The following is a 13,788-nucleotide window of genomic DNA, read 5'->3' on the forward strand; positions in this document are numbered from 1 at the left end:
TTCCTCTAGGCAATAAAATGCATTGGGCCAGCTGTGGCCATATACGAACATATGGAAGTATCTATTCAGAGACTAGGCCCCCGTCTAACTCTCTGGTGCAAAACCCATGAATACCCATAAAACGTGAAATGCCTGGTTTGGGCTACAAACGCATAGACAGGGAGTAGACTTTCTGAAGAAGACCCAAGTGGAAAACAAAGGTGTCCATTCCTAACCATGATAATGCCAAAAACGTGAAGTGTGGGTTGTGATGTCATGACATAAGTTCAGTCCTTTGGCATTTGCATCACATGCAAGTACATAAAGGACAGAGTTTGCATCACAACACACATTTCATTAGTTTCTGCCTACCTCACCCAAAGATGCCTATGGTTGCAAGTAGATAAGTTGATAAATTTATAAATTTGTAATAAATTTTATTATAGAAATAGAAAGGTTGATTAGATAAGAAATTCACTCCTGGAAGTGGCTTTAGAATGGGAATATTGAGGCTTTTTTTCCCACCAGTGACTTTTAGCATCTTCATAGCTTTACCCAGCCCTCACTGAAGTGATGGAAAACCTTATCTCCCTGCCGTTGTTTTGGCACAAGCAGGGAGGGGAGGGATAAGCTGACGAATTAAAGATAAACTGCCAGCATCCCAGACTGGAATCAAATAGCATAGGTGTTACCAGTTCCTAGTTTCTAAAGACTTACTGGCCACAGTACAGAAAGGGAAAATAATGTGGCTAAGTAAAATGGAGTGACGGCGAGTATCCATAATTTACTTGTTTTATTGTGAGTCCATTGTCTGCATGCTGCCAGCTGTGAAACTGTAACAAGCCATAATTAAACAGCAAAAGGGAGTAAAACAAATAGTTAAGAGTAATTTGGTACAGAGAAAAGCACAAGGTGACTTTTTGAGATTTTTATTAGCACAAAGCAGGGGAAAAAAAACAAACAACTGTGAAACTTATAGTTTAAATGAGTCCATGGTGATCGTAAAGTATCACTAAAGATTTGCTTGCGCTACAAAATAGCAATGCCACAAAGGATAACTTAGAAGGTCACGTTTTCAGCTCATGTGATTTATTTGCAGCTGCAGTCTTGAATTTGTTTACATCTCTGCAGCATTTTGAGTTCAGTGGGGTTTTACAAAAGCAACGAGAGTCACAGCTCAGATTAAGAAGCAGCCTTCCTGATATATAGCTAAACAGTTCACTATTTCTGGTTGCAATGCAGAGAATTGCATTCCATGGATAGAATAATGATTGAAATTGAAGCTCATGACAGCTGCCATTGTTATGGTCTTTTACTACTGGCAAGCCATAGAGCGCCCCTATTCAGAGTGATGTCACTGCCGATCGCGATGGCATTACAAGGAACTGATACTAAGATGCAGGCTCCAAAAAAATGTAACTGTCCCCTAGATACTGCCCATTTTCTATTGCAGAACTACTATAGAAACAAACTACAGCTCTCTAGCCTAGAAACACACCCCTTTCCCAACTTGTTTCTTGTCATTTATGGTTAGTAGATTATTCAGATGGCTTGGCAGGTATTGACCTTACTCTATCCCCTGAGAGAGGTTTAACATCAGGTATCTCTTCTCCATGCTTGTACACGCTGATGGTGACATCTACTATCTCACCCCCGTATTTGTTCTTGACACTGATGCTGTATTTTCCAGAGTCTTCTGATGACACCCCCTTAATTACCAAACTGGCGTGCTTCCCTTGCTCCAGTTTAACTACATAATGATCGTTCACTTCAAGTTCCCTGTCATTCTTAAACCAGACCACTTCAGGGTCAGGATTACCAAACACAGTGCAGGTCAGATTCAGGGTCTAAAAGAAAAAGAAGAAAAAAATATTATGCAGTGGTTTTAGTTATTGGCCTAACATGCAAGGCTGCTCTTACCATCAAACAAGGCTAGGCAATCATCTCAGGTGACCGATGCCAAGGGATAACAGTAAGGTGGCACAAGAACAGAGCTCTAAGAGCTTTGCAGCCTTCCTTGCATCTCCTAAACTAGCTTGTTGACTCACAACTGGTCCCAAGCTATGACTCATGTTTCACTCTGGTACGTTCATGTGGAATGCTGTATGGAGAATGGAGAAGGGCACCATTTTATCCTTGGCTCCAGGCTACAAAACGTCTTGGGATTGGCCTTGATCATGTTTAAAATCTGAAATCTTTCATGCCCTAAGAGTTCTTCGAAAAACAGTGACATTGATTCTAAGAATGTTGAAGGGAAGAAAACTAATTGGATGAAAAAGAAAAAAAAAACTCTCTGGAGGATTGGTGAACTCTCCCAGACAACAGGAGATGTTACTGGGGGAGTTAGGAAGGGGGAAGATTGGGGAATCTCCCAGCAGTCTAGAGCAGCTTTTCAGAAGGTATGTAAGAGAATCCAAGAGAGGATGGGAAAAATTTCTTCCATCCATTTAACTTCAGACCCAAACCATTGTAAATCGGAGATCCAAGAGTGGTAGGCAGCCCTGGGGGTAGTTGGTGGTTTGAAGACACTCTCTCTGCCTTTTTGTTTTTCTCCTTTACTTTCTTGTATTTTTTTTTAAAAAAATTATAATGGTTTCTATGATTCACTTTTATAGTGAGATGGGCAGGGTATAAATTTAATAAATAAATAAAATAGTTACTCTCAGGCCTGCCGCTGGGTGAAGACATGTGTTTTTTGCACTTTTAGTTACCATGTTGCAGTTCATTAAATCGCTTGTACCCTTCTTCACAATTTCTTCCTATCTTAGCTGCAATACCAAAAGCATCAAGCATATTCCTCAGAGGTAAATTTGCATCAAATATACCTCCAAGTTAGCAGCTATTATGAAATAATAATACCTCAAGGGTACATTGTATGAAAAGAGTCAGATGGAAGGTCACTGTAGACCTGCCTGAAGTAAGCCTCCACTGAACCATTAGCTGGCTTAAACATCATTTCTGAAGTTTCTTCCTTGCAGGACACTTAGGATTTCTGAATAAGCCAGTTCAGAAAATGAAACCTTGGGGGAGCCGAATTAATTCTGGTTGCATGGTTCCCACAGGTAAATTCAACTGTAGCAGTGCCTTGTCCCACCTATCCCCCCTTGTTCTATCATCTTGTTCATTACCTGAAAAGGCATTGCCTGTACTCTTTTTCTAGATCTGTTAATGTGAGCTATTCTGTCTGCTAGTCACATTAAAAGAAATATCGTCATCATCATCCTTGACTTTAAAAACTACAGTTCTTAAAGTCTTTCTTTTAAGTGTGTAGTTACATGCTAACATGAATTAAAGTATTTTTAAAAGCATGTTGTCTACTGATATTCATAAAACCCTTGATTTAAAAAAATATCCAGAAATTCTTCCTTTTCCTCCAGAATATTTTGATGACCTTCAAGATCCTCCTTAGAAATCAAGTGAGGGGGGATGCTTTCTGATTATCACCAATGTGTTCCAGGTACATATCACATTCAAAACTAGACGTTCAAGGCTGCAGAATCTAAACTTTCAAATTTAGGCTACTCTCCCTCCTTGGTTCTTAAGATGAACTATGATCAGGCAAAACAAACCCTGAAGCAAAGGATGAAGGATACAGAGCGGCAAGCAGATCTAGGGAAGGCCTCGGCCTTCCTGTCACCAGTACACAACAGATACATTGTCATTGCTGCCAGCTACCTTACACAGCTAGAAACACCCAGCCACTGGAGAGCTTTCTCTCTTGCCCAGTGTCATGTACCCCCCTCTGCAGTATTGGATGGTGAATATAACAAAGTACCATCGGCTGACAGGCTTTGCCTCCGTGATTCCGGAGCAGTGGAAACTACAGAACATGTTCTTCTTCACTGCCCCTTTTATGGAGACATTCGAAACAGATTCATCCTACCTCTGATCAGTAGACACCCTGGTCACTGAGACTCAGCCTATGCCCAGATGCTGCTCATGGACAAACAGCCTTCTGTTACAGCGCATGTGGCAAGGTTTTATGCAGCAGCACAGAAGCTTCGTCAGACACTGACGGGCCAATTTTCCACTAGCCAAACACATTTATGTAACTATAAGTCATTCAAATTTTAGATATTATCACTTCTTTGTAATTTTAGATATTATATTTATATCATTTTAGTGTCTATTTTACAATTTAAATATATATGGACCTCACTCACAGATGTTGTTTTATAAATGTATTTTAACTTTGTCTTAAATTTTCTTTCATTTATTATCTATTAAGATAGATTTATATACACAGTATTCATTAAGCACTCTGCTTGTACTGGTCTACGACCATAATAAATAAAACTGAAATTGAAAAAAACTAGACACTACATCTTAATCCTAAAAATCAAAGACCAATTTAGATCTGCTCTAATAAGAAGACGTAAATGCTAGGAAAGTGGCAGCATAGCAGTGTTAGCACCGGTGCCGCTGAAGTGCCACAAAAGTGTAATACAGGAATTTATCTAGACCTAGGCTGCTATATGTGAACCTTTTTGACAACAGAACGTTGTACATAGTCAGGACAGAGATTTTGCATTTTAGAGATGTATGACAAAAACAAAGCGTTTCCTAAAACTGCAATCCTATGCACATTTGTTCCATGTGAAATCTTACTAAATGAATAGACGTGTATGGGATCTGTTTTATTTGTCTGATTGACTGATCGATTGATTGATTATGTGCCATCATTGAGTTGATGTCAATTCTCAGTGACCACATAGATGGATCTTCTCCAAGACAGTCTCTACCCAGCCTGGTTCTTTGGGTCTTCCAGTTGGGTCTCCTTGCTCCTGTAACTGAGTTCATCCACCTTGCTATTGGTTGTCATCTTCTTCTCTCTCCTTCTACCTTTCTCAGCATTACAGACTTCTTCAGAGAGCTGGGTCTTCACATAATTTGTCTGAAGACTGATGACTTGAGCCTGGTCATTTGTGCTTTAAGAGAGAGAACTCTGGGTTGATTCGTTTGGTGATTCATCTGTTTGTTTTCTGGGCTATCCATGGTATTCTCAGGAATCCTCTCCAATGCCAAATTTAAAACCATCTACACCAGGGTTTCTCAACCAGGGTTCCATGGAACCCTAGCATTCCACGAGAGGTCACTAGGGGTTCCCTGGGAGATCATGATTTATTTAAAAATTATTTCAAATACAGGGAACTTCACTTTAAGGAAGTAAGTTTCATTCTTTATTTTCAGTTTAAGAACACTGTTAATGCATATATACAGGCCTACAAATGAAATGAATACAATAATTTTGTAACTTCTGGCCTATATTTGAGCCTGAGTATGCAGGGATTCCCCAAGGCCTCAAAAATATTTCAAGGGTTCCTCCAGGGTCAAAAAGTTGAGAAAGGCTGGTCTACACTCTTTCTATCCTGCTTCTTCGAAGTCCAATAGGTTCATACTAATAAAATGTTTTCTTAGAAGGCCCTTTTTTCTCCATACACAAAAACCCCTATTCAAAAATAACTAAGTCAACCAAGGTGTTTTATCCATACCTTGTCTTCCATTATGGTCACAACATCTGGCAAACCACCAATCACTTTACCACGATCTGTGAATATACAAAAATAAAGTTAACAATTGAAGAGACTGTCTGTAGCTCAGGGCTGAACTGAACTCCACAAAAATAAAGTTACTATGCAATAATGTGCCCAAATGCTCTGGCTACTACAGAGAAAAGAAGCAACAATAGCAAACCGAGATTAAATAGCACCCAGTCCTCCTCAAGCAGGAGCCCAGGTACTCTTACTCCATGCTTTGTGTGACCTATGGCAGCCACTAAAATAGAATTGCCTATGACTGCAGCATCCAGAAGAACACCAGCAGCCTTCGCTACCCTCCAAACCTCATTCCAAATCAGGTCCTACTCTAGCAGTACTTTAAACTCCAAGCAGCCCGAGAGAGAGTTGGCTGTGGTTCTCTTTGCCACCCATCTTCAAAAGCAGAATCTCAGTGCAAGAACGAAGCAGGCATTCCTGACATTTTTACCATAGCAGGTTGCCTAGTTTACATCTATCTGTTTGGCAGGCTTTCTGTACAGATAACAGCACAATTCTTTAGTTGATTCTTTCAGGTGAAATGGTTGCCACAGGAAATCTGAAATGACTGGCTATAGTCATGACTAGAAATGAAATGACCATAAGGTCATCATGATGGTTCATCAGAATGGCAACAGACTGCATTAGAAAATGCCCAGAAACCAATGATGAAATAAGACATACTCCTGGAGGCTGTGATGTTAGATGACAATACTAAACACATTATAGTAGCAGAAAGAGATCTGGACTTAGACATGAGCAGTGAGATGGCCACGTTCGCTGGCAATCTGGAATTATTTAGGGTGATTAAAATAAAAAAGGAAGCAAAGGCTTCCTGAAGAGGTATGGTATATAGCTGGATGAAAACATAAACCCCAAATGTGGCAGCTGTGAAATGGCAAATTCTAAAATAGAATTGCAATCAAGCCTTTATAGAAGTCTGTAACAGCAAAGGATAAAGGATACAGAGTGGCAAGCAGATCTAGGGAAGGCCTTGCAACCAAATTTGGAATACTGAACACAATTCTGAGCCTGTATAGCTAGAAAATGCACAAAGAGGGAAACAGAAATTATCTAGATTCAAGGGGCTGAGGCAACTGCTCATGAGGCAAGTTTCAACTTTTAGAAAAAAGGATGAATAAGTAGAACCTGATATAGCCATATAGAATTACACATTTGATGGAGCTCCATGAGGAAAGATTCAGGAGAGATGAAGTTCTCCATCACAATTAAACAAGAGAATTTGATAACACAAGATGCAGTGATGGCTACTAATTTGGATGGCTTTCTGATTCTCAGAAGATAGGACTGACACTGGGTACTGATTATTGTGGTTCTTTATTATCTCCAGTATCAGAGGCACTATGCCTCTCAGTATCAACTGCTAGGAAACCTCAGCAGCCCTGTCTCCTCCTTGGGAGCTTCCCAAAGAACCAGTCAACCAGTCACATGGATGTCTGCAGATGGACGTTTCATCAAAACAACAAAATGTACAACATCAGGACAAAAGTACAAAAGGGATGGAATTTGCATCATGATATTTCAGCACACATTTTGCCTCCTCCCCACCACTGATGCCCATAACTGATCCCCCGTTGTAGAAGCAGAATGCTGAAGTAGATCTGATGCAGTGAGATCTTAAATTCTTAATTATGCTTAGGGCTGAGAAGCCAAGTCCATTACACAACTTATGAAGACAATAATCTTAACGTTTCTGCATCGCCTAGACTTCTTGCCACATCAATATCTCACATGCCATCTTGTGTCTCTAACAAGCATTATAGATATTTACCTGTACCACTGTCAGTTCTTAAACACAACTTAAGATAATTACCGAGTTCAAAGGTTAAGGTTAAATACTATTCTCACTTACTAACTCACTCCCCAAAATTATCCAAACATTTAGATTTCCATCTGCCAGTTTAATAACCATCCCCCAGCATTTTTGTACTTCCAGGCAGATAGCAAAAGCAAGATGTTTATTGTTCCTTGGAAGCCATCATATATTCATTAAAATGAGGTATGTAGGTCTTCCCTAAGACATATTTCCTTTCAAGTTGAAGTGAATTTGATCTCAACCAAGTGTATTCATTCAGTTCCCAAAACATACCTAGCTTGTGTGGATAAACTTGACAGAAACCACTGAAGTGTCACAAGTGACACTTTTTCAGGGAAGAAACAGATATATTTATCCCACTTAAGAATAATGCCAGGATGGCAACTGGAGAAAGGAACAGTTACAGTGTGCAGCTGACAGCTCTAGCTTCAAATTATGGGTGAATTGTTTTTCAGGAGTGGCTACCTACAGTGCTTTAGGGGAGGAGGTATTGAAGTGAAATATCATAGTGAAATATCATAGCAATATTCTACTTCTCAGTGCTCTTTGCTTTTATCTCAGTGCACTCTGCTTTTGGTGCAGAATGTGGGGCCTGCAAGAGTGCATCTTTAGTTATCCATTTGGAAAATTATCCCATATAATTTTCTATTACTTTGATGACAATTGAAAAGAATACAAAAAAGCCTTAATATCACCCAGGTTATACCCCCTGCACCTATCTTTTTGAAAATTACCAGTTTTCCAGATTTATTGCCTTAGGGCACCTCTTTCCTTTGGGACATTTTTCAAACAAATTGCCAAATGAATAACATACCTATGGAAAGGCAGAGAGGGAAGTGAAAAATGTTTCTTCCCACACATACAGCATATCTTTTGAAGGAGATGGGCAGTGACGAAATTTGAAATATAAATCAATCAATCAATCAATAAAAATATCCAGACCAATGTGAAGGCTGCCATCCACAGAACTGAATCTATCCTTCTAAAATGTTACAAGTTTCTTAGCAAGGGCAACCTTGATGCTGTATGCCATTTCTAAACATTTTCCCACACACAAATCCTTACAGTGGTAATTTTTATTTCAAAGGAGGGGATCCCCTATGGGAAAGAGTGCTGTTGCATACAAATCCATGCAACATAACCTAATCATATGAAACTTGTCAGGCCTGATCCCCACAGGAGGGTCAACTTTGTCTACAAATTTCCAGTTGACTAAGAAACAAAAATGTCCTCAGAAATTTCATTTTTTTAACAAAAAGGTAGCTAACACAAAACAACTTCTGCACTTATCTGACATTTCTTATGTTTCATAAGCAATTTCTTTTCTCAAAGTTTTCATTCTGTTCTGTCAACGTGAAAAAAAAGTTCTAGTTATTTGTTGATGTCCAATTATTGAATGAATGAATTCTTTAGTATAGCCAATGGCTAGCAGTTAAAATAGCCTACTGGAATAAACATCCAAACCATAATACAATAATAAGAGAGACAGTAACATAAAAGCAACAGGAGATTATATATGACAACTGGAACTATAGAGAGAGAGATTGCCTATCAGTTTTACTGGTGTCCCCTCATTATCTTCTGCTGACAGGACACCAGCAAAACTGATAATCCATCACTCTCCCCAGCTGCAGGATATAGTCTATTGCTTCTATGTCCTTGTCTGTTTTATTATATATGTGTTATTATTTGGATGTTCTAGTTCTAGACTATTTGATGGCCTTTGGCAATAATAAAGAATTCATTCATCCGTTCAATAATATCCAATTATTAACTATATGAAAGGGGGGAAAAACAGATTTCTGAATCAAGATTTGTATCCATGTTCCTTAGCTGAATGGGGAAGGAGGTATTCCTGGTCAGGTCAAATTGTTTGCCAACTCACTGAACCAAATAAGCAACTCTGGTTATATATATATATATATACATACATACACACACATACACACATACATACATACATACACACACACCTCCTATTTCAACCACAGTCATTCAAAAAGGTTTGATGAGAAGCATTTTTTGTGTAACACTTCATCTTTTTTGGAACACAATCAAAAATACTGTATTCGTTTTTACTAGAATGCTATCTCCTGTTCTTACATATTCATACTGAACATTCCTTTGTTTATTTGTTTATTGTTAAATACTTACTCTTCTCAGCAAAAGCAGCTGCCCTACAGTGGGAAATAAAAAAAATTAAAAAAAATTAATATCCGAGTAAAATGACACTGATGGCCAAAATAAACTAATTGCAAAATTTATGTGTAAAGCAAACACTTAAAATCTTACTTGAGCTGTTGGAACTCTGCATAGGCATCATCGAAAGCTGCAGTGAAACATTTCAGCATATTAGGGAGTTGACTTTTTGAGTTGGTACAAATACAGTACTATCATACATAGTTCCTTTGCTTTTCTTTTTTCCCCCACAACCTACAGCGTGGTATAGAAATATCAAACACAATCTAAAAACAGGGATCAAAGTCTGTCTTGGTGAGAAGAGACGTGGAATGAATAAAGATGATGCATGTTCCTTGAACATTCCCAGCACAAAATTAGTGCTTATGAATAAACAAAAGAGAACTAGGGCAGTTTCCAAAATATATTCGACAGGGATAAAATGTTGAATCAGTGGTAAAAGTTCCTACCTTGTCCAGATAGATCAATTGTCCGCCTATGGGCTTCTTTGCCATCAAACAGTTCAAAGGTATATTTCCCTTTATCTTTTTCTGTGGGCTCACATAACTGTATCCAGGCAGCTTCATCACTACCACCAATTCTCATCTTTTCACTTGAAGAAACCTTCACTTCCCTAGGTAAACAAAGAGACCACGTTCAAACAGACCCACATCACTTGGTGAGGTTGGCCCCTCCTCTTCTGGCCTTCAAGAAGAGCATTGAGACCTGTCTCTGCCAACTAGCTTGGGGATCCAAGAGTGAGAGGCAGCCCTGGGGGTGGTTGGTGGCTTAAAGATGCTCTCTCCGCCTTTTAGTTTCCCTCTTTTATCTTCTTATATTTTTGTACTTTTTCTATTTTAATAATGGTTTTATAATTTTTATTTGTAAGCTGCCCAGAGTCACTTTTATAGTGAGATGGGCGGTGCATAAATTTAATAATAAATAACAGGAGAGGGATGTTCCTGAGTGTCTTGCAACTAGTTTCAAGCAGCCAGAAAGTCTTAAGCAAAAGTTTTGATGCCATATGACTTCTAAAAGTGCACATTTTGAAAAATGTTGTGGGGGGTGGGGGTGCAGGGGGGGGCGCTGTTGTTCAAAAGGGAAAAATCAATAAATTCTACCAGATATGCCCAAATCCTTAGATATATCTTAAGCAAGCAGACAGAAATTATAGTTAAAGTTGTAAATGTAAATTATTTGCAAGATTGTACTGAAGTTGCATTCCAAGAAGAATTTTCTACACTTTCATTACTGGGAGTTTGTGATCTATTTGAATATCAAGACACCGAATAATAAAAGAGCTGAATTCTCTTCCACATTGCAGTTTCAATACAATCTTGCAAAATGTTGGGGATTTACAGACTTTGATTGGAAGCACCATCTTTGACCAAAAATATTTGAAACATTATCCTCTGTACCTACAGAGGGAAGGAAATTCTGAGATAGTTTCAAAACTTCAGCAAGATTCTTTTTCAGAGGATGATATCCCCACTTGGTCTTTCCTTTAAATTCTGTGATTCTGTTCTCTTTCATTTCAAATTTCTTTTATACTTATTTTTGTTCTATTCATATTTCAATGTAATAATCTACATGAAGCTTAAAAGAATTTCACTTTATTTTTCTTTTGCTTTTTAAGGAAAAGCTTCTATCTCCTAGGGAGATTTCTATTACTTCTGCTGTTTATCATTTATAGTGGTTTCAAGATGTGTATTGCATTTTCAGAGAGAGAGAGAGAGAAGACAAGGAAGAATATCTGAATATTCTGAGGGGAAATAAGGGAGATGAAAGAGGTACTCAAAAGGAGAGCAAGCAAAAGCATGTAGCTGTATGATTGGTTAATCAAAGTTTTGTGAATCAGAAGCAGGAAGGAAATAGAGGCAAAGAAAAGAGAGACTTTCAGCTCTGGGTTGAAGCATATCCCAAGAACAGTCCACAATATCTGCAGATAGGGCTGGGAAAACCCTTGTGTGAAGCTCTGTAGAACTGCTGACAACTGTAGCAGATAATTCTGAACTATACAGAACTGCAGCCACATTCAGAAACAAGGTGCTCGCTATAAAGTACTTATCTGAAGAACCAGAGGCATTTCTTTGAGCATATGGGGCAGACATAACTCAAAGAAAACCTTATGTTTCATCTGAAGTTCTCAAGATTAAAGAAAAAAAAACACTCTAGGAATCATAAGACATTTTACTTAACTTATTGCTTTTTTTTTAACCAATAACGTTAGGTATGATGACCTTCGCATTGCTTTGCATACTTCATGTTTAGGACTAAATAGTTCCCCAGCAGTGTGTGCAACTGAAGGGGGAAAAGAACTAGTTTGCATTCCCGCTGAAGAGCCATGGTAGCATAGGTGTCCAGAACATTATTTTCAGGTGCAGAATTGTGGCCACTATGTCCTGTATATGTCCATCTGCATTTGTGCATACAAAAACATGGCAGCCACACTTTACACACAGAATATGGCAGTCACCTTGTCCTGTTATTAATTTCCTAAATCCAATGGGCAGGCAGATGCCCCATTATGCAGACACCAGGGCCTGGTAACAAATTAATTCCCTGTATACTGCATTTGAGGACAATTGATAGCTTCCATCTTAGCATATTTTTGTAGCTACCTCAAAAAAGTTTGATGAGGAAGTATATCAAAATATAAAGTGTCCTTTGAGTCACACTTGTCGCCTGATGACTTCATGGTATACATGTAGGGGGTGGGGGTACTGGCAACATTACAGAAGTGGTTTGCCTTCTTCCAGAAAGTTTTCTTGACTTCCTGGTTTAGCCAGGAAATACAGTACTTGCATTTTTGGTGGCCTCCTATCCAAGTTCCAATCAGGTTTGCCCTGCTTAGCTTTTTAAAATTAGCCAGTTGGTGAGGTATTGTCATACATATATTAAATCATGTGGAAATACCCAGCAGTGTCAAAAAAAAGTTGTTTGCTAAGCATTTTCATCTAACAATAACTAAATTCTGAGAGGTTAGAAGATTAATAACCTCAATTTATCTTCTATATTCTCTATTAGCTTCATCATATAGATGAGATTCTCTTTGATCAGCTAAAAAGAGCAATCCAATTGATGGGATTTGACCTAACAATGACAAGGAGTTAAGACGGAAAGAATGGAATAGTGTCACTGAGCTGTTGCTTTGCTACATAAGCACCAGCTTCCTCAGCCAAACAGACCTATAGATAGAAGCACCATTAGATTCTCCACTTTTCAGTGAATGGACGATTGCCTGCTGGCTTGAAGATTTGTTTCATGCTCCCTGCTTTACAAGGTCCTGGGATGATTCAGGGGTGACTGGGGATTTGCAGGCAAAGCTGCCAGCTGTGCTGATGACAGTATGAAAACATATATTGGCTCATTTCTCATGCAAAACCTATCACTGGGGAATTTAATTTATTCCTTAAAAAAAAAAAGTTAGAAAGGACCATCTGAGCTGTAATTCTCCTGCCTACAATATCAGCATCATTCCCAAAATGTGTTTTCACTAGTTACTGAATACCAGGTAAAATTCATGCAGGATTCAGAACCTGGTTCTCTCTTACTTTTGATACCAACTTGATTTCATTTCCTCCATGTAATATTTCAAGGAACACTGCAGTCTTATTCCTTCTGGAGTGCAGTGGATCTTCAGAGCAGAAGCTGACTTACCTGCAGTCAGAAAAATGTTGTTTATAACCAGTTTTTTAGATTTTAAGCTCTAACCTCTTAAATAATAACAGCAGTTTCTTAATACCGTGGATTTTATGTTCAAAATTCATATTTTGAACCCCCAAACACTTCTGCTGAAAGTTTTCCATAAAATGCACATCACAATAAATCTGTAAAAGAGTCTTTTTTCCTATTGTCATATATAAATGTAAATTACATTTATTTCAAAAGTTGTTATTGATACTCGCTGATCAATTTAAAAAAATTCTGCCATCAGAAATCTCACAGGGAAATGTCTACTCCCAAATTACAAAATACTATCTTCATGACTAAAATGTATTGGTTAAGAACATTTACTGTATAATGATGATAAATGTCAAAAATAACAAACATTGCTATCATTTTCTGCTAGGCCTTGTTTAGTCTTATAATATGCTGGTAAATGCCAACATTCATCATGTTTCTGATCTTTAGTTTAAGATATGCATTTCTATATAACGTGCTGTACTAAATTTTAAATGATTTAGTATTGAGTTGAATCATTGACTAAGAACATGGTATTGGCTGGTGGCTTCTTATTTACAAATATAACAAACTGAA

The 13,788-nt window shown here is 38.2% G+C and overlaps 1 protein-coding gene across 1 annotated transcript in view; it reads right to left on the reverse strand.

Moving 5' to 3' along the window:
• Positions 1–1,302: 1,302 nt before the first annotated feature.
• MYOM2 (myomesin 2) overlaps positions 1,303–13,788 on the reverse strand; it is a 91,009-nt gene continuing 78,523 nt past the window's right edge. Inside the window, exons 31-36 of the mRNA XM_063313833.1 lie at positions 13,083–13,188; positions 9,999–10,162; positions 9,643–9,679; positions 9,505–9,527; positions 5,472–5,527; positions 1,303–1,826 (exon numbers count right to left, since the gene is read on the reverse strand). Coding sequence (XP_063169903.1) covers positions 1,518–1,826; positions 5,472–5,527; positions 9,505–9,527; positions 9,643–9,679; positions 9,999–10,162; positions 13,083–13,188 — 695 coding nt within the window. The 3' untranslated portion in view covers positions 1,303–1,517. The remainder of the gene's footprint in view (positions 1,827–5,471; positions 5,528–9,504; positions 9,528–9,642; positions 9,680–9,998; positions 10,163–13,082; positions 13,189–13,788) is intronic.

The sequence above is a fragment of the Candoia aspera genome, chromosome 1, assembly GCF_035149785.1.
Source record: "Candoia aspera isolate rCanAsp1 chromosome 1, rCanAsp1.hap2, whole genome shotgun sequence".
In the NCBI taxonomy this organism is placed as follows: domain Eukaryota; kingdom Metazoa; phylum Chordata; class Lepidosauria; order Squamata; family Boidae; genus Candoia; species Candoia aspera.